The 26858-nt window shown below is 30.6% G+C and overlaps 1 protein-coding gene and 1 long non-coding RNA gene across 3 annotated transcripts; one reads left to right on the forward strand and one right to left on the reverse strand.

Moving 5' to 3' along the window:
• Positions 1 to 13: 13 nt before the first annotated feature.
• On the forward strand, positions 14 to 26656 carry LOC107361961 (solute carrier family 35 member F3). 2 transcript variants are annotated; one of them, XM_015928923.3, is made up of 7 exons: positions 14 to 1182; positions 21337 to 21620; positions 22836 to 22993; positions 23128 to 23347; positions 24422 to 24547; positions 24850 to 25129; positions 25730 to 26656. In XM_015928923.3, the coding sequence occupies exons 1-7, from the start codon at positions 741 to 743 to the stop codon at positions 25975 to 25977; spliced, it is 1758 nt and encodes a 585-aa protein (XP_015784409.2). In that variant the 5' UTR covers positions 14 to 740; the 3' UTR covers positions 25978 to 26656. The 2 variants fall into 2 exon arrangements, with proteins under 2 accessions (XP_015784409.2, XP_015784410.2); XM_015928924.3 differs by lacking the exon at positions 14 to 1182 and adding an exon at positions 13968 to 14839.
• On the reverse strand, positions 20950 to 22574 carry LOC112538781 (uncharacterized). The gene is made up of 2 exons (XR_016198044.1): positions 22268 to 22574; positions 20950 to 21775 (listed from the first exon to the last, which is right to left on the reverse strand). It is a non-coding gene; the product is annotated as an uncharacterized LOC112538781 (long non-coding RNA).
• Positions 26657 to 26858: the final 202 nt, after the last annotated feature.

A 26858-nucleotide genomic window follows, 5' to 3' on the forward strand; every position in this document is an offset into this window, starting at 1 on the left:
GCATATTCTTTCCTCCCAATTCATCTTGTAACTCACATTTTTCTCATCATCATCATCCTGATTCTTGTTTCTCTATTTTCTCCTCTGTGTGTTGCAAGCATGTATTCTGAAATGGGAACAACAATATTGAACATCCGTTCCAAGTGAACATCATCGGTAAAGATAACAACAATATCGATAAACATATTTATATTGAATAACGTTTTGTGTGTGTATTTTCATCGCATCTTTTCAGATCAAAAATGATTTTACTATTGAAATGGTTTTACAAAGTAAATAAAGCTGTTCAATCTTTAAGGCGTAAAAAGCCTCAGTTTCATGAAAGCTCATTGATAAAATATTATCACCAGCAGCAACATTTACCGGCAAACATTGGAACAACAATGAAAACAGTTTAAACTCGTTAATTGTACAACTTTGTTTTTCCCAGCATTTCAACGATTCTTCATCAGTTGTTCAGTTGATACAAAGAAATGGCTCAAAGAACAAGGTTAATCAAGGAATAAGAAAATTGTCTTTTTTTCTCATTACATTTTCTCGAAATGATTTTCTGTGTTTACTTTTTGTTAACATTATCATCTGAATCATATCAATCATGATCAATGAGAAATTCATTTACAGTGAAAAATAATTTTGTGGATAATTTTATTTTTTATCAAACGGAACGAAACAAAAAACAATTTGTTTTTGCTTCTTTTTAAAGTCATCAATTTGCTCTCTTCCGCCTTCTCCTGATTATCATGTGGAAAGCCTTTGGAACGGATACAGATAATAATGATAATCGACCTCACATTGGTTACTTCCGACCAAGAATATCTTCAATTTCCGGTGCTTTACATAGTTTAACCAAACAACGTTTCCTGACTCCACCGACAACCGCCGTAAAAGATGAAGACTCGACTCGTAACCTGGGCCCAGTCAGTGGAGGCCTACCCTTGTCTACAAGTGGAGTTATTGGTGGCCTTGTGGGCGGTCATCCATTCGGTGGCATCAACCCGTCCTCATTCGATGTCTACTCATTCGATGCTTCTCGTATCAATGGCGCTTGTCTGACTGGGACTGTTGCCCCTTCACCAACTCGATCCTCATACGGTGAGCTTCTTGCCTATTCACGGTCACCTTCAGCTCGAGCATCAATCGACTCAACAGCAGCCCATGCAGTCTATGATATTGACTTGGAAGGTAAGTAACATCAAGTTATCTCAATGGATGAACATCACAAATGCTTAAACATTAAGCTTTAAAATCAATTTTCCATTCATTTGAAATGAATACCAATTGACAAGTTTTCAAACACTTTGAATGCTTGAAAAGATACAAGATTATTGAATAAACTGAAGTTCAATTTTGAAGAAAACTGTTTCTTGAATTGTCAGTCAGTTAATCAACAAATCTCTGGTTTCCTTAATTGGCTGAACTTTCTTTTTCTTGTTTTATAATTACTTAGATTAGAGTTTAAAAGAATCTGTGAATTCTTATATTTTTTCACTTTAATTTGGTTTCTAAAGAGGTTAAAGTTCAAGTCGGTTGACAGTGGAAACAGATTGGATTTTGAAAGAAACATTCTTGTTCTGTTTAAATTTAATGATCACAATTTACATTTGCAAAGTTAACTTGCGTTGGTTTGTACATTTACTCTGATTAATATGATGGCATCCCACTCGATGCTCTAATAATAGTTTAATATTGAAAAAGTATTTGGACAACTGGAGTTCTCAATTGAACTTACAGATGAAACAAACGAGATGTACAATTTTGATCAACCATTCACATCCTAAGGCCATACATTGACCATCAGCTTTTAACTTGACCATTATCCATCTACATGATCACAAACTTTATGCACAAATATAAAAGAAAGGCTTCCAGGTAAAACCTTAATTGAGAGTAACCCCGTTTTCATGAAAGAATCATTTTTTCCTTTCCATCAATAAACCAAAAATGTGGAAAGTGAACATGAAAATATTCAATCAGTTGAATGCTATTCATCGTTGATCAAATGTTTGACTCCAAACTCAACCAACTTGGTTTACATCATTGGTTCCATTTCGCATCACACTTGCAACTAAATTGAACACATTGATAAACATTTCTGAGCAAATTTCAGTTTACTTAAGAATCCTTTAAAATGTTCAATGAAAGACCAAATCGCATGTTAACCAATATTCACATCTCAAGCATTCTGGTCGTTCTTCAAAGTGAATGTCTCAACTCAATGTTGACTAAATTATCGTTAAAATTCCTTTAATATTTATAAATTAAGATGAATTCGTTGAACAGTTGATCATGTTTGAACCATTCAAAAGTAGAATCATAAATAAAGTTTAAGAGTTGAGTTATGAATGGCTCATGAAAAAGGTAAAATATGAAATTAAGATCCTCGGAAAGGTTTGAAATAAATGACAATCTTTTCATTTCTAGAGTTGTTTAAATTTGATTTAATTCCTGGTGAATGGAAATAGAATAAAGGAAGAATTGGATTCTTAAGGTTAAGATGTTAACTGATCGATTGTCTGGCTATTTTGCATTATAATTGTCAAGTGATCAATTGTAACCAGAGTAAAGTTGAAGTTTGAATAAAAAGCTGAAAGTTGACCAAATGTAGATTGAAGAGTAAATGAAGACAAATCAATGGTAAACTGTAAAGGTTACCCAATGAAAATGTCATTGAGAAGGATATGATAATTTATTTATGTGTTGACCATTGTTGTCTTCTTGGTGAACCTGAAATTTGATATAAGAAATCCAGATATCCATTTATCAGTTGAAAGTGATGGTGAACACACACAGTTAGTATACATTATTAGAAGGTTATCCTTCAGAATGATTCAGGTTCTGAGTAACAGTTTTACCCCTTTCAACAGACTGTATCCAAGTGTTTCGCACGGTTGCCTTTATAATGGAGTCCACAAAAAACTGTGAATAAAGTTCAAGGATCTTGGTCAACCATATCAATATCATTCACTTTCACTCCAAGAGAGACTAAGATATATTTACAGTTAAAGTTGAACATGAAAAATGAATAAAAAAAGCTCAACTGAAACAAGTCAAGTCAATCATTTCACTCTTCATCATCACTCAACAATTGAAGATGAAAAACAAAAAACAAAATTGTATCAAAATGCCTTTAAAAATGGCTAAACCGATGAAAGAATGCAAATTTTCATTTCAATTTACAGATCATTCTTTATTCAATATTCAAAGGTTTTGTGAAGAGACAGATCAATGTTCAGGCTTTCACCATCATTATCATGTCTGTTGGTCAGTTTATTAATGATATTGTTGGATAAATAAAGTTATACAAGATGAACACTTAATGTAACTTGAAAAGGCTCTTTTCACTGTTTAATAATAAAATTGATTGATTTTGATTGAACATCATTATCATTGAGAGCACTTTTTTTAGTCTCCATTTTTATTCCATTTTTTCAACTTCGTTTTTCAACATTTCACCATTAGTTGAGTCGACAATTGAATTGAACATTTTTGATTTCTCTTTGTGCTTCGAGTTAACTTGGTTTGTAACTGACTCTTTCAGGTTCTTTGTTTGCATTGTCAAATGTTCATAATAATGTCTTCGAACAAGCAAACATGCGAATAGAAATAAAGGTTTCACTTTCATTTCAACTGTTGACATTAACCTTTCTGATTGTAATTGAGTAAACTTGACCTAACCTTAGACATTGATTTACAAAAGAAGCGATCACATTATTTTTGCATTATTATTGTGCCAGCGAATTCAAGTGTAAACTCTGAACAAATTGTCTCTTCAATTGAACTCCACTTGCATTCCCAGTTTCCCAGGCAAAAGGGTTGAGCTTGCTGCTTCGTTTAGCTCAACATAACTTATCGAGTTATTGCATTATTATTGCGACAAATTAGATTGCAAACAAATTTTATTGTTGCTATTGACTCGGCTTTAGTCTAACACCAGAAACATCAAATTTTTGAGTGAAAAGATTTACTAATCACTTGGAGAGCATCATCCAAATGCTGATGCTTCTGATGCTTAAAGTAATCCAGAATAATTGTCATTATTTTCACTTCTATTGAGATTCTTTTGATTCTAACTGTGATTAATCAATAAGGAAAGATTAACAGTGATCAGAGAAACATTTGCTTCTCGAAGTGCTAAATGCTCAAGTTGCTCAAATGATTATTTATTAACCAGAATATATTGTAACAACAATAATTATAGCTAAATGTCAAATTTTCTCTTCTTTCAACCAACTTTAATGTCAATTAATCCTCTACAAAATCAAGGTTAATCACGAATAATCATAATCAGCCAACCATTAATTCTAGATCAAGGTTGACTATTAATAGCTTGCAATGTCTATGCATATGCATGAAATGGTCATCATAAATTGTCTGTTCAACTTTTGTACCTTTAGCTTAGTGCCTTGCCAAATGATTTCCTAATTTACATCATTTACATTATTTGTTCATGAAACCTTGTTGTAGTTAAAAAGACAATGGAAAGGATTGAAAGTGAACTTTATCTCGACTAAATCTGGGAATGAAATTTTGTACCAAATTTTATGTTCGTTGTAACCAATCTGACTAATCTCTTCATTTATGGTCAAAAATGCTGCAAATGATACATTTTAGTACAAGATTATATCATGGATTTCCTTTTTTAGCCAGAGTTTCTTCATGAAGCCTCAAGATTAAACTGTCAATTTAGTTTCAAGGTTCATCTTTTGTTCATCTTTCAATGGTTTGTAGACTTCGTTAGATTCAACCCGATTTTGGTCAAGAGTCATTATCAAACTGGTCAGCCTGTGTCAAGGAAAGATTGGAGTTGAAACCAAAACAGCAAATCTGTTGGAAAGAAATGGATTTAGCTGTTAAGTTTGCTTGGCTATTAATAATGCAAGACGAAATCACAATTTATACTGATTTGTAAGACGCTTATTTTATTTTTATGCATAAATAAGCATTCAAAGGCTTACAATTATGCACGAATGATTAATTACATTAAACATTTGTTGAGTTCATTTTTGTATGAGGTTCAGTTTACGCTATTTGAACATTTGTGAATATCATTAGAATGAATTTCCAGTAAATTTGATTATATTGTTAAGAAAAGCACTTTTGAAGCGAACCCAATGGTAAAAAGATTTGCAAAAAGGCAGTTTAAAGTCAAATTTCAATCGAATCAACAACAATCATGAAAATCTTGGCAACTTTTGTCTTCAAATCAGTGCAACAATTAGTGATGAATAGTTGATTTATGGTTTACAACTTCATGAAAACTGAAAGTTAAATCCAACAATGAAGCTTGCAAAACAAAAGTCCATCTCATTTGCCACTGTTAATGAGAAAGTTGACAGAAAATTGAATTCATTGGAGCAAAATGAAAATCATTAGCATCAATAAATGCTCATCGATCAAGCAACAGATTTAGATGAACAAAGTTTTCGTTTGAGCAATTCTCAATTCTCAAGAATAGCAACACTTTTAATGCTGATTTGCCGTTCAAAGCTTCAAATGAATGTTAGACTTCAAAAGGTATTCAAATAAGTCATTCGATATTGCAACTTTTGAAAAATTTCTTTTTTATGGTTCTCTTTGCTTCAAATTTTCTGACCTTAAACTGGTCATCAAACATCCAAATTTAACAGCTTTTGATGTTTAACATCTCGATGTTGCTTCAACTCACACTTATTTTTATGTTATTACGGTACATTAACCAGCTACACTTGAACCGTATTAACATCTTAAACGCATCTTTAACCTCGACTTTTGAAAGCTTAATTGGCAGCTAATTATCACCTTAAAACAGTATCTAGATAATTTAGTTTCAGAAGCAATCTGGTAAACATTAGCCATTTCATCTGTTGAGACCTTTTACATAAATTGACATTCAGTGAAATGGAAGTTGATTTTAAACGAAAGATTTATCAACTTCGTAAACTCAATTGGATCGATGTCAACGTTTCATTAAAAATGTGAATTAACTTCAAGTCAAGAGTCACTTGGAGTCAAGGAAACATGTTGAACATTGTACAGGTAATAAACAAATAACAAGGCAAAAGATGTTATTCAATTAAATTATTAAGTAAACACGTTTTTGAATCAATTTTGTTCTCGCTTCTAAAAGCCAACCAAATGTATTCAAAGTGCAACATAATGTGTGCTTAAATTACAAGTTGAAATATAAAAATGAGATAAAATTGTGAGTTAAATGAACAAATATGATGATGATGTGAATATAATGATATGCATATTAATAGAGTAGGATGTTTATGTGGTAAAGGTAAGCAATAATGAATCAACTTATTATCATTATCAAGCATAGTTGAAGGTAAAACTAAACCTCTAAATAATAGACTGAGCAAAAAGACCTGAATAAACAAACTAAACATGATAACCTGTGGTTAAAAATTATGTTACAAATTGTTCATTCTTTGTTTATTTAATTAATAATTGATCAATATTTTCAAAGTTGGTCTCTATTGATAGCCAGGGATCAGAGGCTCTTTCGTATGTAAGATAATCCTTTCTAATCCGCCTCGTTCATTTTAAATTTTAGATTAGCCACGAGGCTTTCAAAATAGCTAGCATTGAATTTTTTGAGATTATTTTTCATTCTTTTGTTAATTGCTCGGAATTCTGAGTGACAAATCGACCTGAATTAACACAATTATTTAATTGACCCTTGAAGTTTAAATTTGTGTTAATTTTAGAACTTCATGCTTTTAAAACGCCCCGCAGTGTAAGTTTGAAAAATTATTGGAAATTTTTGTTGAATTTTACGAGCATTTTCGATCATTTCAAAAAATCGTAAATGTTGGATAACTTTTGAACCATAATACGGATCGATCTCAGATTTAAATCCAGTATTGACGCAAATATGATCCCTATTTCCTGAAAATTTCAGGTTTATAGCTAAAAAACTTAATAGAAATTCCAATCAAAATATTTGTAACATAATTTTTCACCACAGGTTAATAACCACAAAAGGCAAAGACAACTGAGAATGCTGAGTTGGGAGGAAGAAAAAAAAGTGGTAAAATTATCCAAAAAAAGTTAATATCATTGGTCTAAACAGAATGTTGGGCAAAAAAAAGAAACGCAAAGTTGCAAAGGCTAAACACCTTAATGATGCGATAAAAGAAATGAGGAAAAGTCAGAAAGGATTATTTGCTTGTAATAATTGAGTTTACCTTCGAATCAATTTGCGTTTGTTCAATTTGCACAAAAGATCAGACAAAACTGGATATTCTTTAGCTTCTTTAACCTTCTTACACTCATATAGCTTGGAATGGTCAATCAGTTGAACTGGGAGTTAAAAAAATATCAAGATAATGATCAAATCGATGAGCATTGTAATGATAGGAACAAAGGAAAAGGTGAAATATGATGAATTGCTTTTCCAATTTACTCTTGATTTGAGTTCACCTCTTGCAATGAAAATGAAATCTCAAACGAAAAGTCCTTTATTATGATAGAAAGGTCAGATTTCAAGCAATCTTCGACATTAAATCGAAATTTTAGATCATTCGATTCTAAGTTTATTTTCAAATTTACTTTTGAGTTCGAATCTTTGTAAATCAAAAATGATCTTCAGTTGCATTTGAATTTATCATTTTATTCAATTTGCTTTCTGATTGTTTCAATCGTCATTTGTCTAATTAAGTAATGAAATTCAATTAATTGATTGCTATTAATCATGAAAAAGTCAACAAAAGCTAAAAGAATCACTAATGATGATTAAGTGGAAAAGTAAAATTTAATCACCATTTTCGCTGAACTTTCCTTTTGTAATTGAATTCACAAAATGAAAGTAAATGTTGAAATTGGCTTAAAATATAATTAGATCATTAAATGTTAACCAATTAGGTCAATCAGTGAACACAAATTGGGATGTAATTAGTCAACTTTACTAAACCCTTTACAATCTGTATTGTCCATTCTGATTGTCAAAATGATTGCCCATCAGAAAAAAGCTGACCTCGAATTGGAAAAATTTTCAAATGAAAAGTGGGTCAAAAATTCACCCAAAAAAGAGACATTTTTGTATTCTTTGACAGACAATCTAATTTTTGTCCAATTAACTTGAACTTCAACTCTTATACATTTGCATGAAAGCATTTCTATCAACCTTAGAAACTGTAAAGTCTTCAAAGTCAAATGTCTTTCAGTTAAACTTGAAGAACATGATCAACATGGAAAAACTCAAATTGACTAACATTTAAGTGCTAAATGTTATGGATATCGAATCGTTTGCGAAGATAAAATTTGCTTGCCTTGTTTCATTGTTGCAATTTGCTATTATCAACCTTAATGTCTCCCTGATTATTGAATCATTCATCTTTATTTTCATTACCAGATAATATTCATTATTCATTACCATCTTTACACAGTAAGCCAACTCTGTTGATGAATTATTTACCTGGAAACAAACAGAAAAATGTTTACTGATTATCACATTTAGTTGAAATATTATCATTTACAGAAAGAAACATTATTATTTTAAGTACAGCATTCCTTCACTCCCTGTTTCGTTGCAACGATTCTTCTTTTATTTTCCTTTTTTCTTCTTGCGTTTAACAACATTTTCCTACTTTTTTCCTTCTTTTCTTTCATTCATCATACAATAATGGCAACAATGATAAGAACAAGAGTTCATTAATAGAAAGTTTCAACAAAAGAAGTTCGATGATAAAAGTGATCGTGATTACGTGATGTTCAATTTTCACCCAGCAAAGTTAATCATTTTTCATCAACAATCAAATGTAATTTTACCTTTGAACATTTAATATTTAATTTTGATGAAAAAAACAGTTTTTTAGCATGTTTGGTCAAACGGATGATTGATTAATTATGCATTTGATGGCAGTTGAAAAAGATGTAAATCTTCAAATTTCTTCTCGTAAAGTGTCTTGTTCAATGAAATAGTTCCATGAGTTTACGAATTTTCAGCAAACTTTCACGGTCAGTTCTGACAGCGTAAATATCAATAATTTATTGAGTTTGAAATGCAATGTCAAGTTGGCTTCAAGGAGTTAAGAGGAAAACACGCAAAAACTGATTTTCCAGGGAAAATTAAGTATTTATTGACTAACAGAAATGTGACTTTGGTTCTCTTCAATTTCTTAAATCGTTGAAAATTCAGCAAAGAAAAGTTCGTGAAATAGATTGACATCAATCTTTATTTGATAGTATGAGACGAAACTGATTCAAGTGTGAAGACAACCTCTAAATATAGTTTTTAATTATGAATATCATAAAAAGGTTAAGCGTGTAGGTTTGAACATTGTTATTAAAATTTATCCAAATGGGTTCTCATATCACCTTAAATTGAATTAATTATTTCAAAATTTCTTAGTCTAAAACTATTTGGTTCCTCTTATTACATGATATTAAATTGAGTTCAATGTTCATCCTTTCACAGTAAGCTGATGTAGACTCGTACAGTCGTCAAGTTTCACTCCAAGTCATTTACCTTTTATTTAATCACTGAAAGGTTTTCACAAAAGCAAATATGTTTCTCAGTGTTTATGTCAAATAATGAAATAAGAGTCAAGCTAAGTCGAGTTAAGGACTGTTTTTTAGTCTTAATTTCAATATATCATTGGAAAGGTTTAAGGGATTTACGGATGAATAGAAAAGAGAAAAGTCGAAGACAAAAATACAAGCGAATTTTGATTTTAAACTTGAGATCAGACCAGAACTTGACCTTTAACTGTCTTCTACTGTTGTCTGGTTTTGATTATTTTCCAGGTTTTACTTTAAATCAATCCAAAACGAAAATTGAATCTTGAAAAATGCAATCAATCTTTTCTTTCCTTTATTATTTGATTGAATCAACAGCGAAATGGCAACCTTTCAATTTGATAATCTATTTCAATTACCAGGTGAAAAGATTTTCAGAATATGAATAAAAGCTTCACTAACACCATTCAACTGGATTCAAGTGCATCAGCATTATCATTGAAATGTTTGAACATCAACATGAAAATCTATTGATTCAACAATTACTTTATTCACCTTTTCATTGCTCACCAATCAAATAATACAAAATTGTTATTTTTGACCAACAGAATATTTATTGCTCTTATCATGACAATCGCCAATACAAAACGATCCTTTTCATTCATCTTTCATGTTGAATGAATAAACTCAATGAATAGTGACAAATATGTTGAGAGGCAAACTGATTTTCATATTATACTTTTATTATTATAATAAACGAATTGGCATCAAATCTAATTTACAATTGAACAGTAAAAGAGTTGACTTGTCATCTATGACTTCGTCTTAAATTGACTCAGCATTCAGGTACATTTGGAAAAGGCTGTCAATCCAATAAAAATATACCCAAACATGATATTACTATTGATCAGTAAATATTTTTATATTGAAAATTATTATTCATAAGCTTTTCATCCATTCCTTTTCACCAAAGGCAGAGTTGTACTGTTTCCCGTTATTTGATTATTCGAGTCTTGAAACTGACATAAACTTGATTGCATTATTATCATCTTAACAGTTGGAGCATCAATCAATCGAATTTAGGAAAATTTCAAAGCTCATCAAGTTTCATGGTTGAGCAACAACATTGGAATAACCTTTGTTGGTCAAAAATCAACTTTCGAAGCTTATTGTAAGCTAAATATGCAAAAATGAAAGTAAAATAAGTTTCGAATTCTCATGCAATTTTCACTTTTCAAATGCTTTTCATATCAATAGACTGGAAATTTGCATTTCAGGTAAACTCATCACTTTTGAACAGCTAAAAAAGCATTTCTAATTTGCTTGGAACACTTTGAAATGATAGAAAATGGTTCAACTCTAAATCTTGCAGCAATTTTGCTTCCAGCTGAAGTCGTTGTTTAAGCTCAACATCTTCTCAACAGTTGATCTTAAAGATTCCCTTTCAGGACAAGATGCACCTGAATCGTGACATTTATCTAAGTTGAATAAGTTTCGTAAAATTTATTGTTCAGTGAAAGAGGCTGAATGATTTTGAGATTTTCTGATCACTAAATTTATGGTGGTCGTAAAGATGATTACATAAATGGTTCGGATGTAAAGTTGGAGGAAGAAAAGTGAAAATAAATCTTGGGTTAGTCAAACATTGTTTTGTATTGTTGGTGTAACCCAATATCCAAGTGATGGTAATGGGCGCAATTTATCTGGATGAATGAACTTTTCTCTTTAGTTTCATTTGTTTCATTTGTCCATCAATTTGCCAAAACTGGTCAATATTAACAAATCTCTGATGTTAGTTAGTAACTTCAGTTGAAAGTTATCGACAAAATTCATGCAAAAACCCAATATTCAGCTACAATGTTCACCAAAATGAAACAGCAAAATCTCTAAATATTGTAATGCTTTTTAAATTTTGATAAACAAGTCTAGACTCAAAGGATTGAGGTTTAATTTTCTCAATTTGTTGCGAATAACGAATGAAGCTATTTAAATATTTAATCAACTTGAACTTCTAATTTATATCAAAATTTTCATTGAATATTAACAAGTTTCTTCAACCTTTTAGGTTTCCTACACTTTTTGTGCAAGATTGTCATCTGTCTGAAAAGCTAAAATTGAGATTTGCTTTCATTTGAAAGTTCAACTTTTGGGTTTTCAAGTTTTGGGTTTCTGGTTTAACCAAGACTTTTAGGTTGAAGGATTGAGCAAATTTTTTGTGATAATAATTATTGTTGAACAGAGAATCGAGAATGCAATATTAATAAGCATTAAATACAATTTGGTTACTTTAGTCTTGTCAAATGTCTCTCAAGGAATCAATAAGTTATACTATTTGTACACTGATTTATGAGCTAAAAGTGGTTTCTCTTTTTTTTATTAACCCAAAGGAATTTTGTTGCTTTTTTACTTTATTTGGACTCTTATGCCAGTCAATAATAGATGAATTGTTTACCGTTTTTATTAAGGTTATTTGCTTTCGTCTTATCCTGCTCATCATCATCATGAATCTCGGTGAACATTGATTAAATCATGTTGCCTTTGTCGTTTCTGCTTACATTTTTTTCCACCAAATCTTCCATTTTATTGATTATTAATTATTATTGATTGTTATTGATTATTTATGTATTGGAAATTGGTTTAATTGATTAATTGAACTTGCATGCTGTAACTTTGTATTTTGATGCTACGCTAATTGGTTTGCTTTAATTGCGCATTGCTGAACTCTGTGTGTTCCCTTAATTAATTGATTGCCATTTCTCATTCCCTATTATCCAAGGATTCAGTGCAGCTGAAACTGATCATGAAAATGTTACTCAATAAAACAATCGAATCAAGAGTCTCCATCTAATGTGTTGGATAGAAGGCAAACTGTTCAGTGTTGCTCCAGTTTCAGATGGATTTAGAGTTTCACAGATAAATCTTCGAGAGTCTAAAAAGAGAACGATAAGAAGCAAAATTTCCTATCACCAGGTCACTTCTTTTAGTGAGAATAACGCTTTTTTTGGTCAAAAAATTCAATTCTGCATTATGCTGTCTAGCATTATCATAAAGGAGTATTGCTCTGTGTCAATTTACAAGTGAAAACGAATGCTGAATGCTCATTTTCTCGAGTTCATGGCAGTAAATAGTCGATGTAATTGATATTAAACATTAATCCTTTCTGCTAATTCATTAGTCGCTACACGATGATAAAGTTTAATATTTAATCAGATTGTTATCACCGCTTTGCACTTTTACATTGCAAAGGTCAAAGTTACCAGATCGAAATTTTCTGAGCCATCTAATCACTAGAGGATAATTCATCAACAAACCCACGCTTAATGTTTGCTTAGGTTTCGCTCTCTCGATGGCCTAATTTAAAGCAAAGAAAAATCACTCGAATATGACAATGTCCCATGTTTGCACCAATTAATATCATTATTAAACTCATGATTAAATCAAAACCAGCATTGTGCAGCCTTAACTCTCAATAATCATCTATATGAATTTCATCTGATTGGCATTTTTAATTTTAGCGCAATTGGAATTGTGACGTACGGTTTGTGCCATTTATATACAAAAAGCTAATAAAAACTCACATTGACCTGCAATCAATCGAAATAAATGAGGCAGAAACTTGTGATTTTATCTGAATATCGTTCAACTAATATCACATACTGATAAAAAAGCGTCTGGACATTCAAGTCCATGTACATTGTGCAAATTTAGAAGGAAAATGTCTGTTAAAATGAAGAAATAAGATTAAAAAATCATTTGTTGAGTTATTATCAGACTTTTGACGAAAGAAAACGTTTAGTGCAAAAATTGACTGGTAGATGACACTAGCTGCCTGGGAGTTTAAATTGCTTTTGATCGATATAATTTTGTCATTTCTGCACGAAACTGCAATTTTATCATTTTTTCATCCTTCAATCCATTCACTTTCATGAGAAATTAATTAAAGGAGTAAAAATTCAATTTAACCTGCAACATTCCAATTTACAAAAATAATTAAACTTTAATAAAGTTTGAAAGAGAAAAAAAGTAATTTAAAATTCTTCATTCTTCAATTTTTCCCAGAATTCGGCATCTTTCTTTTTCTTTACACTTTTAATCAATAATTAATCAAACTATTCAGATTGAACTTTAATGGAAGAAAAATTCTATCAAAAATAAAAAGACTAACATATTAAAATTAATAGAAGTAAATTAGCATAAAAGCTGATTTTCTTGTTCCAGAATCAAGTGAACAATTTGGTTGATAATCAATGCTGACAGGTTGAATAGACAATGAGTAAGAAAATAAAAAATGAACCCGAAAAGGAAATGATGGAAGCAAATTAAAAAGCGAAATCAAGTTTATTAAAGTAAAGAATGGTGAAAATTGAATGAAAAAGGCGTTGATATTAACTATTCATTAAACTAATCACTTGAGCTTCATTATCATGAGATTCTGTTATCTTTTATTGTTACAGTTTGACTCTCACTGAATTTGGGATTTGCTCAGTTTCCCAACTTTTCAGATTCAACCAGATTCTTAGTCTTTTCCAGTTCATTTGAAAAGTTTTCCCTGTCAGTGAAATGAAGTTCATAGTAACACAATAGTTTATCAACTAGTGACCCTCAACTGTGCAAATATTCAACATGAAAAGTTCATTTTTTTGGTGTTTATCTCATTGATATCGTCTTGGTTACAGTGTTGAACTTGGAGTCAACTTTTTTTTGTGTGTCTGTTTATCAGCCAGGGAAGGTTGACTGGGAAGGGAAACAAAAAGGAGGAGGAAAAGGAGGAGTAAGAGAGGAAGATGAGAAAAGCTTTTTTTACATGAAAAGTCGATGTGGTTTTACATTTGATGATAAAAGTTACTCAATGAATTTCGTTTTTTATCCTTTTACTTTTAAATATTTTTTCGCCCGAAAGTTACAACAAGCTTACATCGATCCATGATAACAATCAGTATTCCTTTTGTTTCACCATGAATTTCAAAGTTTCCTCATCATTCTCAGTGGAATGGAAACAGTTGAATTGAAACGAAAAACTTAAATTTGTTCTTCATCACATTAACCTCATCATTATCGATATTAACATCATTACCATTGTTGCCATAATTATCATTTTTACCATCATCATTGTCATCCTTTATTGATAATGATCGTTTATTATTGTTGCTAGTTTATCAGTTTTTTCACGAATCCCAGTTGCCATCTATTTTGATTGCGTGTAAAGTAACCATAGACGACCGATGATATGTTGAACAGTTATCTGTTATTGGTTCATTTATGGAATCACCAAAGACAGTTATACTTGAACTTAATGTTAACACTTCCAACAGTTCACGACTCAAACGGATGCCATCCCAGGAGCTTCGTTATGTGCTCGTTGACGAAGCTAACCAATGCGATACTTCGTTATCAGGTAAAAATTAAAGTCGAAACAAAATAATGTAAACATTTTCCATTCAAAGAAACAATCAAACTTTTCCTTCCAATCTCTTGACTCCAAGCTCAAGACCCTTCTTGTCCTTTAAAGTTAGTCTTGGAAGGGTTCACCTTGTTGCACTAAATTCATCTCTTGCCTTGCCTGCAACTGTTACTGTCATTAGTTTTGCCTTTTCATGTTTTGCTTTTGTTTTCACTGATTTATTTGGTTCCTGATTAGTTTCATTTGAACCTAAAATTCATTATGTGTTAATGGCCAAGTCTGTTTTGTTTGCTTCCAAACAGACAGATCAATCAATTGTTAACCAGGCAAATGTAACTGCAATCATTTTCATCCTCAAAACTGGTTGCTTTACATTTATTATTTATACATTTTATCCACTTTCACTGTTACTTTTGGGTTTCTTTTAATGCTTTTTTTGGGTTATTTTTGGGCTAATTTTTAGGCTACTTACTCTCTCCATCTACTTCTGACATTTTCATTTATGATTAGCTTTATTATGTATTGATTTACATTTTTAGAGTTGACAGTTGAACTGATTGGATTGATTGGTTGACCAGAAAACTCAATGATTTGGTAATGTTTTACTTTACCCAATGATGGTCACATTAAATCAATAATAATTAACTTTCAATCATATTGTCATGTCAACCAACATTTCCAAGTAAAACAGTTGAATCAATTTGGTTTCCATTATTATTAAATTCAAGGTAATATTTAAACTCAACATTTTCAAGAGCAAAATATGAAAGATAAAGCAAAACAAACCTGAAAAGGTTAAATTGAAACAGTGAACGAAATGATGAGCCAGCAAGGTTAATCTACATATTGATCGTTGAAAAGAGGAGGATAAAGTTGAGTTAATTAATTAACTAAAAAAAGTGATCAACCAAATTGCTTGCCTAATGATTAATGATGTGCAAATGAGGTGGAAAGAATAATTTATAAAATTTTCATTTAAAATGCAGTTCATACAGTTTTGACAAAATGAAAGGTCCAATAGTGGAAATGAACATAAAATGAATCTTTTCAGAAATATTGAATGCTCAGCCGATAGATATTATTTTCAATCTCTAAGTCCAGAACGACTTTTTGATATTTTGTTCATTTTTTGAACTTCTCGAGACTTTAGGTCTTGGCATCGAGACTCGAGGAAGAGGAATCGATTCAATTAAAGATTAAGTTTAATTGAAAAGCCATTTGTTGATTCAATTGATCAATGATGTCAACATTCAATTGACCTTAACAAAGTGACACCTTTCATGTCAACCTTTCAATGAACAGCTCAACTGAAATGATGAAGATACATTTTCCAGTCAACTTATCAACTTGATAGCAACATCAAGATGTGTTCAACTGTAATTCAATAGTTGTTTATTGAGTCAAAATTTTGTTTCCATTAAAAATTGATTCTAAAACAATATCAAAAAAGGTAAACAATGAAAGGTCACCAGATATGGTTACATGTAAAATGTAAACATTTAAAGGTTAAACTTTGATCAAATAAGATTTGGGTTTAATGAAAACCTCATGATATTAAATGCACTGGAAAATACAAAGATTTTCAATTCTTGTGAGACTTTATAATGCATTTTACTTGCACTTTAACTTCAGTCATTACAATCAATCCATCTTTATTTCACTCTAAACACTGTTGATCGATATATTAACCATTGGAAACATTAAATTGTTATAACAACATTAAACAAAACAAAACAAACCAAAAATATAACCAAACTTGGTCCTTAAGTCTTGTAACATTATTTAACTCTTAGATTGGCACAGTGAAAACCTCTGTGTAGATCCAATTTGTTCAATTTAGACAGAAATACTTGTTCAGCTAAATGTTTCAATTCAATTAGCAGATTGACTAAATGCTCTATTTTATTTAAAAAAAATATCGATCTTTGAAAATCAAAATACAATTGAAATCCAAAGATTTTGCTGGAAACTTTGAGCAAATTCAAGAAATACTAAAAATTAAAATTTGCTAAACGGTTTTGATCAACTGATGAGAAAATCTTTCATTGGAAATGTTTAGTTTAATGTTAAATTCAGCTGAAGAAAGATTTGAAATACATTTTATATCAACGTTTGGTCGTTTTTATTCAACAACTTGACATCATTGGAAGGTTGATTTAATGAATGGGTTCAAATTCATATCGAAATTTTGTGAATCTTCAACTCAGGGCACTTCTAGCTCATGTTTTGACTTCGGTCAACTTTGGGTTACTGCGGGTTTCCAATCGATAAATTTGGTGAAATTACTGACCATCAAATGTTGCCATCTTTTTATTTATTGTGGTTTATTCATTCATTTGAACTGCTTTTTTGCTCAGCCTTATATTGTTGCTTGTATTTTCACCATGAAATCATTATTTTTTGGGGATCATCATTGGTATCATTGTGCTTGTAACATTTTAACTTAATGTTAAAGGTAAATGATGAGGAGAAAATGAGTTTTTTATCTTCTTTTTTGCTTTCTTTGCCCGGATAAATACATCTTTTAGGCTGTCCAATAATTGAATTCAAACATTAAGGCTTAACAATTGGCTTCACATTGAACCAGAATTGAGTTGAAGTGATTTCTTTGCTTCCTTAATTTGATTATTATTGAATTGACTTTATGTGTTTACTTGTTATGTGTACAAGTTAAATTAGATTTGCTTAAACACTTTCATAATTCAATCAGATGGTGACATTGATTGATAACAGATGGCACTGCAAACATCTAAACATAAAACCGTTTTTTATTTCATTTTGATCAAGTTTGCAGTTTTTAAAGCAATATTTACTTTTATTTCAATCGCTTTAATTGACTTTGTTTCTTAATTATTATTTCTGTGTCCAACTTGACCTGTTGGATTTTACGATTTGTTCAACATTCGTTTGTTGACATTCGTTTGGTCATGTTTGATTGTAATTGTTTTTAAGCCTTTCATGTTCATTGGAAACTCAAAACTCATAGCCAATGTTCAGTGCAATTTAATTGTTTAAACCTTGGTGTTCATAGACGTGTATTAATATTATAAGATCATGACAAAGAAGATACTGAACCATCTTTTTAAAATCCAATGTCACTTGAAGTTGGCATGAATTTATTTCTCGGAAATTGAAAGTTGAATCAATTTACTTCATCCAAAAAGGATCACAACCTGTACAGTTGTACCTTCACAAGACTTTGAAGATTTGAGTTTCTATTATTTATACATTTTACATCGACTTGATTGAAAAAATCTTTCAAACACCTGTTTCCATCAACGATATTCACTGAAAATATTGAACTTTAGGTAAAGCTAAACTGTGCTAAAAGTTCAAATTGACTACAATTGTCTTTTCACCCAAATGATCAGCTTTTAACTTTTAAAATCAATTTGTAAAGTGAAGCAAAAAGGATCAACTTTGAATGTCTTTATGGCAAGTGTTATAATGTGATTATGGATTAGTTGAACACTAAATCTGATGAAAAATTGTCCAACCTATTGAAACTGACGATGGAGACAATCTAATTGTTTTAGATGACCATCAAGATTTGACTAGAAAATTAATTGTCTCAAAATGGGAAAGTTAAACGTAATTAAAAATGCTTACCGCAATTGACAGTCAGTTAATGTTAATAATTGCTCTCATGAGGATGAATAAATTTCAACTCAATTACCATTAAAGCATCATAATGAAATGAATACTTTTCAAAGGTTCACTCCAATAGTAATTCCTATGTTAACCATGTTAGTTAAAAGGCCATTAAAAAAGGTCTCAATAAACATTAACACGTACTCAACGTTGAAACTGTAATCATCTATTATTTAATGGTTAATCTAACAAATGATGGCTGTTATTATGATGATTTAGTTATTGTTTAAAAACACATAAATAAGTTATTTAAGATGAAATAAAGACAACTTAGGAAGCCCATTAAACAGCTTAACTTCAATGCAACTCCAACAGTAAGCTTCTTGCCTAAGAAGTAAAGATTTCCGATGAAAGAGGAACAGAGTTAACATGATAAATCCAACTGAATATTGATGAAAGACAAAATGAAAGACAAAATCATTACATGAAACACCTTACAAAGCATTTTCATTTTTGCAAGTTCATCATCTAATGAAAAGTATACCTTTCAACATTGAAAACTGGTTGACAAAAAATCTCTCATAAACTCACAATACTTTTTGATTAAAATCAACAAATTTCAACCTTTTAAACTCAAATTCAGATTCTGAAGAAAGACAAAATCTTAAGGTTAAGCAAGGTTATTCAGACATTTGAGTTTCATTTTCAGAAAATGAATAGAACTGACAATCTCAAGACACTTTTTGCCATCTAATGAAATTCCCATTTCAATTTCAATTCTAATTTTGAATATTTTTAATCTTTCAAATGGCAAACAAAGAAGCCTGAAATTTTGAGAAATTTGATTCTTGTGCTTCAAGACATTCGTAGCATTGAATTCACAAATAACGTTTTCCCTTCATTGATGTTTGACTTTCACTCCATCTTCACCCTTGTTCATCATCTTACCTCTCAATATGAAAAAACCCATTTTGGGTTTAAAGTGAAAAAATCAACTGCGAAGCCCGATCACTAAAAAAAGAGGTTTCCTCTTGTTCATCATCTTCATCTCATCCTCTTTCCCTTCAACTTTAGGATGAAATTGTGACTTTACCCATTTTTAACCAGGCAAAAGGTTGGTTACAGTCTTGCGCTGAAAATTGGTACCAACGATCGATATTAATGCATGGATAACAAATCCCTTTCCTCTTTGTTCATCCTCATCATTCCCTGTTTTCATCCTCTTTTTTTTGCTATCTCACTCCTTCTTTTGACTCCCAATCAACCTCACAGCTGAAAGAATCTCTCATCTTCTTTAACATCATTTGCCTGTTAAAATACAAACCCAATTCACTGATATTTTCATCCAACGAAAACACTTCACTTTCAAGTCTCATTTGTTTTTACTGTTCATCTTCATTTTTAACACAATCTTTCCTCTCTATTTCATTCCATAATTGTTGGTATCATTAACAATGAAATCATAATCATCCTGTAATTGCCAGTTTAATGTTTACAATGATAATTGAGTTCATCTGAAGTATCCTCATGTAAAAATGTTATTGTTTTGTTCACTGTGTAAAGACTTTTTCACTTCATCAACATTCAGGTCAAACTTCAATTCATCTGGTTCATCATTAAATCTACCCTTAAATTTACCATTAAATTTGCCACAAAATTCAACAGATTTACTTTGATTCACACAATGAAACTGAAACTGTTAAATTCATCATTTCAGTTGCATTTGATTGCAGTCAGTCAATCTCTTTATAAGCACAATCAACGCACAATCAAATCCTTTTTATACCTTCGCCATCAGTTATATTAGTATTTTCATTTGTTTTTTATGTGTTCATCCAGAATTGATCAAAACTCATAACGATGACCAACGAATCATGTTAACTCTCGTTTTTTTAGCAGTTTATTTGTATTCATTTGTGCGTCTTCAACCTTTATCGATGCAAAAATACGAGGAAATCAATAATAGTAATGATTATAATCAAAGTGTCCAATGAATGGAAACAAATGTATAAATGAATTACAATCGATGAACTGATCAACACAATAAGCAAAACATAAAAACGTCTTTCATTCATCAATCATCAATTCTTGAAATTATTGTTGTTCCCATGTTTTATTCAATTATAATCAATATCAAGTAGCAAGTTGAAATAGAGAGCAACATTTATCATGTTTACTTATGGATTGGCTCAGGTTGAAAGTCAAAGTAAGCAAATTGAATGTTAATTATTCAATCAACGTTATCGTCCAATCTCGGATTATTCAGTTGAAACAAACAATATTCAAATTTTGTCGACATCTTTTTGCTTTATATTTTTGTATCATTTTTGTTTTCCTTTCATTGTTCGACTGTGATTGGAATCAGGCAAGGATGAGAACAATTTGTTACCATTTTGTACATTCATCTTGATTAATCACTGTTTCATGTATTATTTAATAAATTGATCCTGACTCGACTTTCATTGAATATAAAGCAACCATTGATTTTCACCATTCAATGAAGATTACAACGATTCAGTGGGTTTGATCAATTTATATGAAATTGTTGAGAAGCGTAATTATAGTTGAAATTGTATCAATAAAAATGGTACAGAAAAAGTGTAAACTTGACATTTCCAGGGTTTCATTCAGATTTGTATTACAAAATTATTTTAAATGTTGAAATCAATCTCTCAAATTGTCCTTTCATTGATAAATGAAATAGACAATTTGATTAATTATTCAACTCTCCATTTGTACAATATATCATGAGTGATTCTTAGGCCATTCAAATGTTGCCTTTCATCTCAATCATTGTAAAATTGGTAATTGTGTTTGTGTTTTTCATCTGATGATCACTTCAAGGACTTGATTTATCATTAATTTCAATGAATTGATTGGTTCTCTTTGCTCATTTCTAGGTGATCACAATTCAACCACGGAAGATGAAGGAACAGACAATCCCAATAAATGCTCAAATCGAGCTCAAAAATGGAGCCGAGGAATAATATTAACGTTAATCATATCATTTTCATGGGTTGGAGCCTTCCATCTGTTTAGGTTTTGCTATGAGAAGGGTCAAATTAACACCCACCTAATCCATAATTATAACACTAATAATTTAAATAACAATAACCACGATAACGCTGTTTATTATCATCATTTCAATGATACTGCAACAACCATTCCTTCCAATGAAAGTGAGGTAAATATGCATTCCAATTATATCCATTTTTCCCAATTATTAGGTGTCTTCTTTCAATTGTATCTTGAAATTGGTAGACTTGTTCCATATCCATTGACGAATTAATCTGTGTCCCGATAGAATCAATCCAAATTGTGTTTACATTGAGAATGAACCTGAAATAAAAAAGGATAATGCATTAGAATTGGGTTTTTTGTTTTTAGTTGTAGGCTCATTTCGTCTGGTTTCAACTATATTTGATTAATATGAGGGTTTAAAAAATGATTTTAAGCACTTCTGTTTGGATTAAGTGTTAATCCTAGTGAAACAGACTAAGGATTGAATGGAGACTAATGGTTAGACAAAAGGGTTGATGATTAAAAGCAAAATATTGAGCTTTTAGGCTCACTCTGCCTTTAATCATTGGCTATTGATTTATCATCGATTCTGAATTCAGACGAGAGAATAAAATCGATATTTCAGGTTTACAGATTTTGATGATCTTTTTTCCTTCTTTTCCAGTGAAAAAAAAACCACTTTTCTCCTTGCCTCTGATAAAAGGGAAAAGCAATGTTATTGACAGCAGTTGTATTAATAAAAGTTATTTATAAAGAGATGCTTTTATAAATAACCATAATGGGCAGCATAAAGATAATTTTTAACATTACCTCACAATGATTATGATGAATGGATTATTAGTATATTCTTGGTGCTTAGGATAACATAAGAAGCATAACATTGATTGAACGTTTTAACACGAGAACAAGTAGTTTGTTAGATGAGTTGCTCTCCAATTTATTCCAATTATTTCCATTGACCATTTGTTTGTTCAACTTGCAATCCTTTTCTCACAAGTTTATTCACTGAAGCATGATAGAAATAGGTTGATATTAAATTTCGAAACTTAGAATTCACGAAAATTTAGAAACACATTTCAATATTCAATAAATGACTTGGAATGATTAAATTTAAGAAATCAAGCTTAAAAAGAAAACAGTTCTTAGCTCCATCTTGTGGATTCAGTTGACCAACTCTTTAATTAAACCGCTTTTTGCATTAAAATGATTGTTTAGTCAAGACAATGGATCCGATATTAGATATCAATGACATTGATTTAACGTCTTAAATTGTATCTTAAAGACGCCATATTAACCGGTTTTTTTATTTTCATTTCATTCCCTGATTATTCAAATGATATACTAATTTATTTTTGTGTTTATTGAAATTCGTTATTAGTTAAAACCATCGTCAAAATATGGTGATGCTACATTTGATGCTCCATTCTTCATGGCCTGGTATGCTTCCTTATGGAATGTCCTTTTCCTGCCAATATTTGCATCATTCAAAGTTTGCTGCTTCAATAAGGATAAAACATCAACCAAAAAGATGATTGTGTATGTATTTTAACATTTTATACTTATTGTTCATTTATAACTTTGATGCTCTAATCCCTGCTGATTAACCTTTATTTTTCTCTATTATTTTTTCCTATTATCATTGTCATTTTGGCTGGTGTTATCATTATCAGTGAAAGCATTCAACAGTTCATGGAAAGAGGTTTTTCGTTATTACAATTTTTCACTCGATGTGGCTTATTCTGTATTTTATGGATTCTATCCAATTATCTTCTCATCTATACCATTCGAAAGCTTGATACTACGGTTGTTATAGCTCTTTTTGCTTGTTCCGTTTCCTTTGTATACTTACTTTCCTGGGTTGTTTTACACCAGCAATTTGTTGGAATCAGAGTAAGTAATTTTTTTAATGGCTGCATTTTCACTGTTGGGACACAGGTTGGCTATTATGAAAACCTCATCATCATCAGGTTCTAGGGATTTAATCAGCTTTTATCCTTTATATTCTTAATATCAGGTCTTACCTTTCTGCAACTATTGCAACATACATTTTCTTGCAACCAAAATCAATAATCCAAAAGTTCATAGTCTGGACTTATATTCAACTCGAGTTATTTTCAGTTCCTTTGATATACATGAAGTTTATCTGATTCTAGTTGAATTAATTTACCTTCATGTATTTTGATGGTTACTGGAAAAAGTAGAACCCGATTACTTATACTAGTATCGTGTTTGAGGTTATTTAGTTAATCAAGAAGAATTTTCATATCAAGTTCAAAATTAATCTGTTGGTTAACAACTCGTGAGTTATTACCCAAAAATTGTATCACTCTTGAAATATAATTCAGGGTTTTGTTTTTCCTCTCTTGATAATTATTGGCTTCAGCTGGATAAAAAATTACTGTATAATTGAGTTGATTTTTTATGACTCAGAAATGAAATATTTGAAATTATAATTACTCTGATATTTCAAATTCATCTTAACCTAAACTGAGCATTTGGAGTGAAATAGTTATTTTTTGTATATCATGCTTCGTAGGTTTAACTATGATCATCGAGTCTACATATTATTCTGTTAAGATTTGTTATTTAATAAGAAACTGTTTTGTATTTGAAATGTAAGTTAGTAATGATATCAAAAATTATTTGGAAAATGAGAAACTTTCATCTTAAAAATATCAGAAGATGTTAACTATTTAAATTGAACGAAACCAGACTTAATATAATCAGATTGTTTTTCTGCAATCTAGACGTTACTATAATAATAACTGATGAGGAATTTTGTGTATTAGAATTATGATAATCATATTAGTATTATGAGCAGTATTGAAATAACTTAAGTGTACTTTAGTATTTATGGCCAATTGTTACCATTCAATGTAATGCAAGAAACATGAAGATACCAAATCAAGAATAACCTTCTCAATTAACTAATTAACACCCATTTCCTTTGATTATCCTTTTTAGATTGTTGGACTGATACTTTGTAATACAGGAACTGCGCTTTTGGCCTACATGGATGGTGTAAATAGGACGACTCTTTCAAATGTTTTGATCGCAATGATTGCCTGTTGTGCTGCAGCTATTTATAAGGTAACAATATCGACAAAATAACCTTAAATGTAGCTTTAAGATACTATTTTGATTGTGATTTTGAAAAAAATCATTAATATTTTTCACAAAGTTAATAGACTTGAGTCTATTTTCAAAAAAAACTACATCATTAATCAATTGTTTAGGTATTTAGGCTTTAAAGAGTTAATTTTCAATCCATCTCTATAGAGTAAATTTTTATAAAAAAAGAAGTCTTACAATTTAGTAAACAAAGGCTTTGATGAACAACCTTTTTGTTAATTGTTTGGTTAAAAATATCGTTTTTCTCTTTCGATTGACAGGTATTTTATAAGCGAACCTTAGGATACACAACATTCGCTCAAACCTCATTATTTTTCACTTTGGTTGGTTTTATGAATGCCTTTCTCATCTGGCCCATGGTTTTGTTACTTTACTTCACCGGAGCGGAAACACTCTCATGGACTCATATTCCTTGGCTTCCGCTTTCAGGTGCTGCAGCCTTAAGTTTAAATGCTAATATTTTAGGAAGCTTCGGTTTATGTTGGACTTATGAAATATTTTTAACCCTTGGACTTTTATTTGCTATCCCTTTCTCAGCTGGTGAGTAGTTAACATGTAGTGATCTCAATCTCACTTTTTTGATTGAAACCTTTTTCCCTCTTTGTACCTTCCATTGCCTTGAATTTGATTTACTTAATCGAAGTACTATTGTTTGGAATGTTCATCTAATCAGAAGGGAATTGCTTGATTTTTCACGAAAATCTAATCAAGCTAATTGTTTCCAGTTAGTAAACTCATCTCATCCTGATTCATAGAAAGCAAAAATCTGATCAATTAAATAGACTAGCCGATATTGCTTTAATTATTTAAAGTAACAAAACCTAACCGTGTATATACTCTGAAAGATAATTTGCAAGTTCTCGCTCAAACTGTAAACATTTTTTCTGATTTATGATCAAATTGATTTTTTTAGCACCCAAGGGCAATCAATAATTCCCAGGCTTACGTCTAATATCTAGAAAGTTTATCACCATTAGGTTAAATTTAAAGGAAACTAATGATTTATTGCTAACGATATTATTCATTATTCAAAAGTTATCTTTCTTCCACAATCACATCCTATTAAACTCAAATAAATGCTTAAATACCAGATTCTCATTAAAATCTAACCTTTTTCTATCTTTTTGTTCAAATTTTCAGTGATCGATGCAACTATCTACAAAGTTAGCTTCATAGAAATGAAACTTGGTGGAATATTGTTGATTATGTTTGGATTTGTAATTGTTTTATTGCCTGATAATTGGAACCAATATTTAGCCAACATACTGCGATCTCGATTAGCTAAATGGAAAAGAAATGAACAGCTTAAAAAAAACGGATCAAGGGTCCAGGATACCTCGACGGCTCAACTATCAAGACTGAGAACACCAAGTGGAAGAGTCAAATGATGATTAAACCAAATTATGGTATTAATTCTAATAGCAATGCAAGAATGTCTTCATCAACATCAGCATCTTCAACGATTAAAACTTGATTGAAATATAAAAATCAACTGATGTTAAAGATGAGGCGAAGCCCGAGTGGGTTGCCCTGTGACCCAAAATGTTGTCCTGATCAAAACAAAAATATAATCGCATCAAACACACTTTTAAACACCAAACTAAATAACCAATGACAATTTTAAATATAATTTTGTCTATCTTTTTTCTTGTTATAATTTATAAAAGATCATTATTTTATTGTTATTGCTAACTGTTAACTCTTTTTATGATTTTATTTCTTTTGTTGTAATAAGCTCCATGTAATGATTATGATACTATCAACATGCAATGTTAGGGCAATCAAACGAGGATAAGAATTGTAATTATGCCTAAAATATTTCTTGCTACTCTCATTTGCTTTCTCTAAACAAACATTATGGCAATCAATTTAATTTAATTACAATTTCTTCTTGTTTCTCATTCTATTGAAAAATATTTCCTTTTCTGGAAAATATTTTACTCAAAATGTAAGCAACGAAAAATCAAAGTATACTTACTTTAATTTTTGCTAGTAGTTAATCAAAACTGCTCACATTAAATGCTCTTATTCTGTGATTAAAATTTAATTGTTATTTAAAAGAATAAATATTTTTTCGAAAAGATTAAATAAATCTCGGATTAGCGTTGCTATGTGAATAAAGTCATGATAAAGAGTGAAATGAAGCTCTAGTTTTATGGACTAAGGCTTCTAGATCAGCACATTAGTATGATAAAATGTTATGAAGATGATCATGAAACATTGATATTCAATTAAGTGCAAATGGATTGTAATTAAAAATGATACTTGC

This window comes from Tetranychus urticae, chromosome 1 (genome assembly GCF_039701765.1).
Source record: "Tetranychus urticae isolate SD_2017Ah chromosome 1, NJAU_TeUrti_SD_1.0, whole genome shotgun sequence".
NCBI lineage: Eukaryota > Metazoa > Arthropoda > Arachnida > Trombidiformes > Tetranychidae > Tetranychus > Tetranychus urticae.

Excerpts from the sequence above, each read along its gene's own strand:
- LOC107361961 (XM_015928923.3), top strand. The coding sequence starts at position 741 with ATGTGGAAAGCCTTTGGAACGGATACAGATAATAATGATAATCGACCT. Across the intron at positions 1,183-21,336 it reads CTATGATATTGACTTGGAAG|GTGATCACAATTCAACCACG; the intron begins GTAAGTAACATC and ends GCTCATTTCTAG. Across the intron at positions 22,994-23,127 it reads TCAACCAAAAAGATGATTGT|TGAAAGCATTCAACAGTTCA; the intron begins GTATGTATTTTA and ends TATCATTATCAG.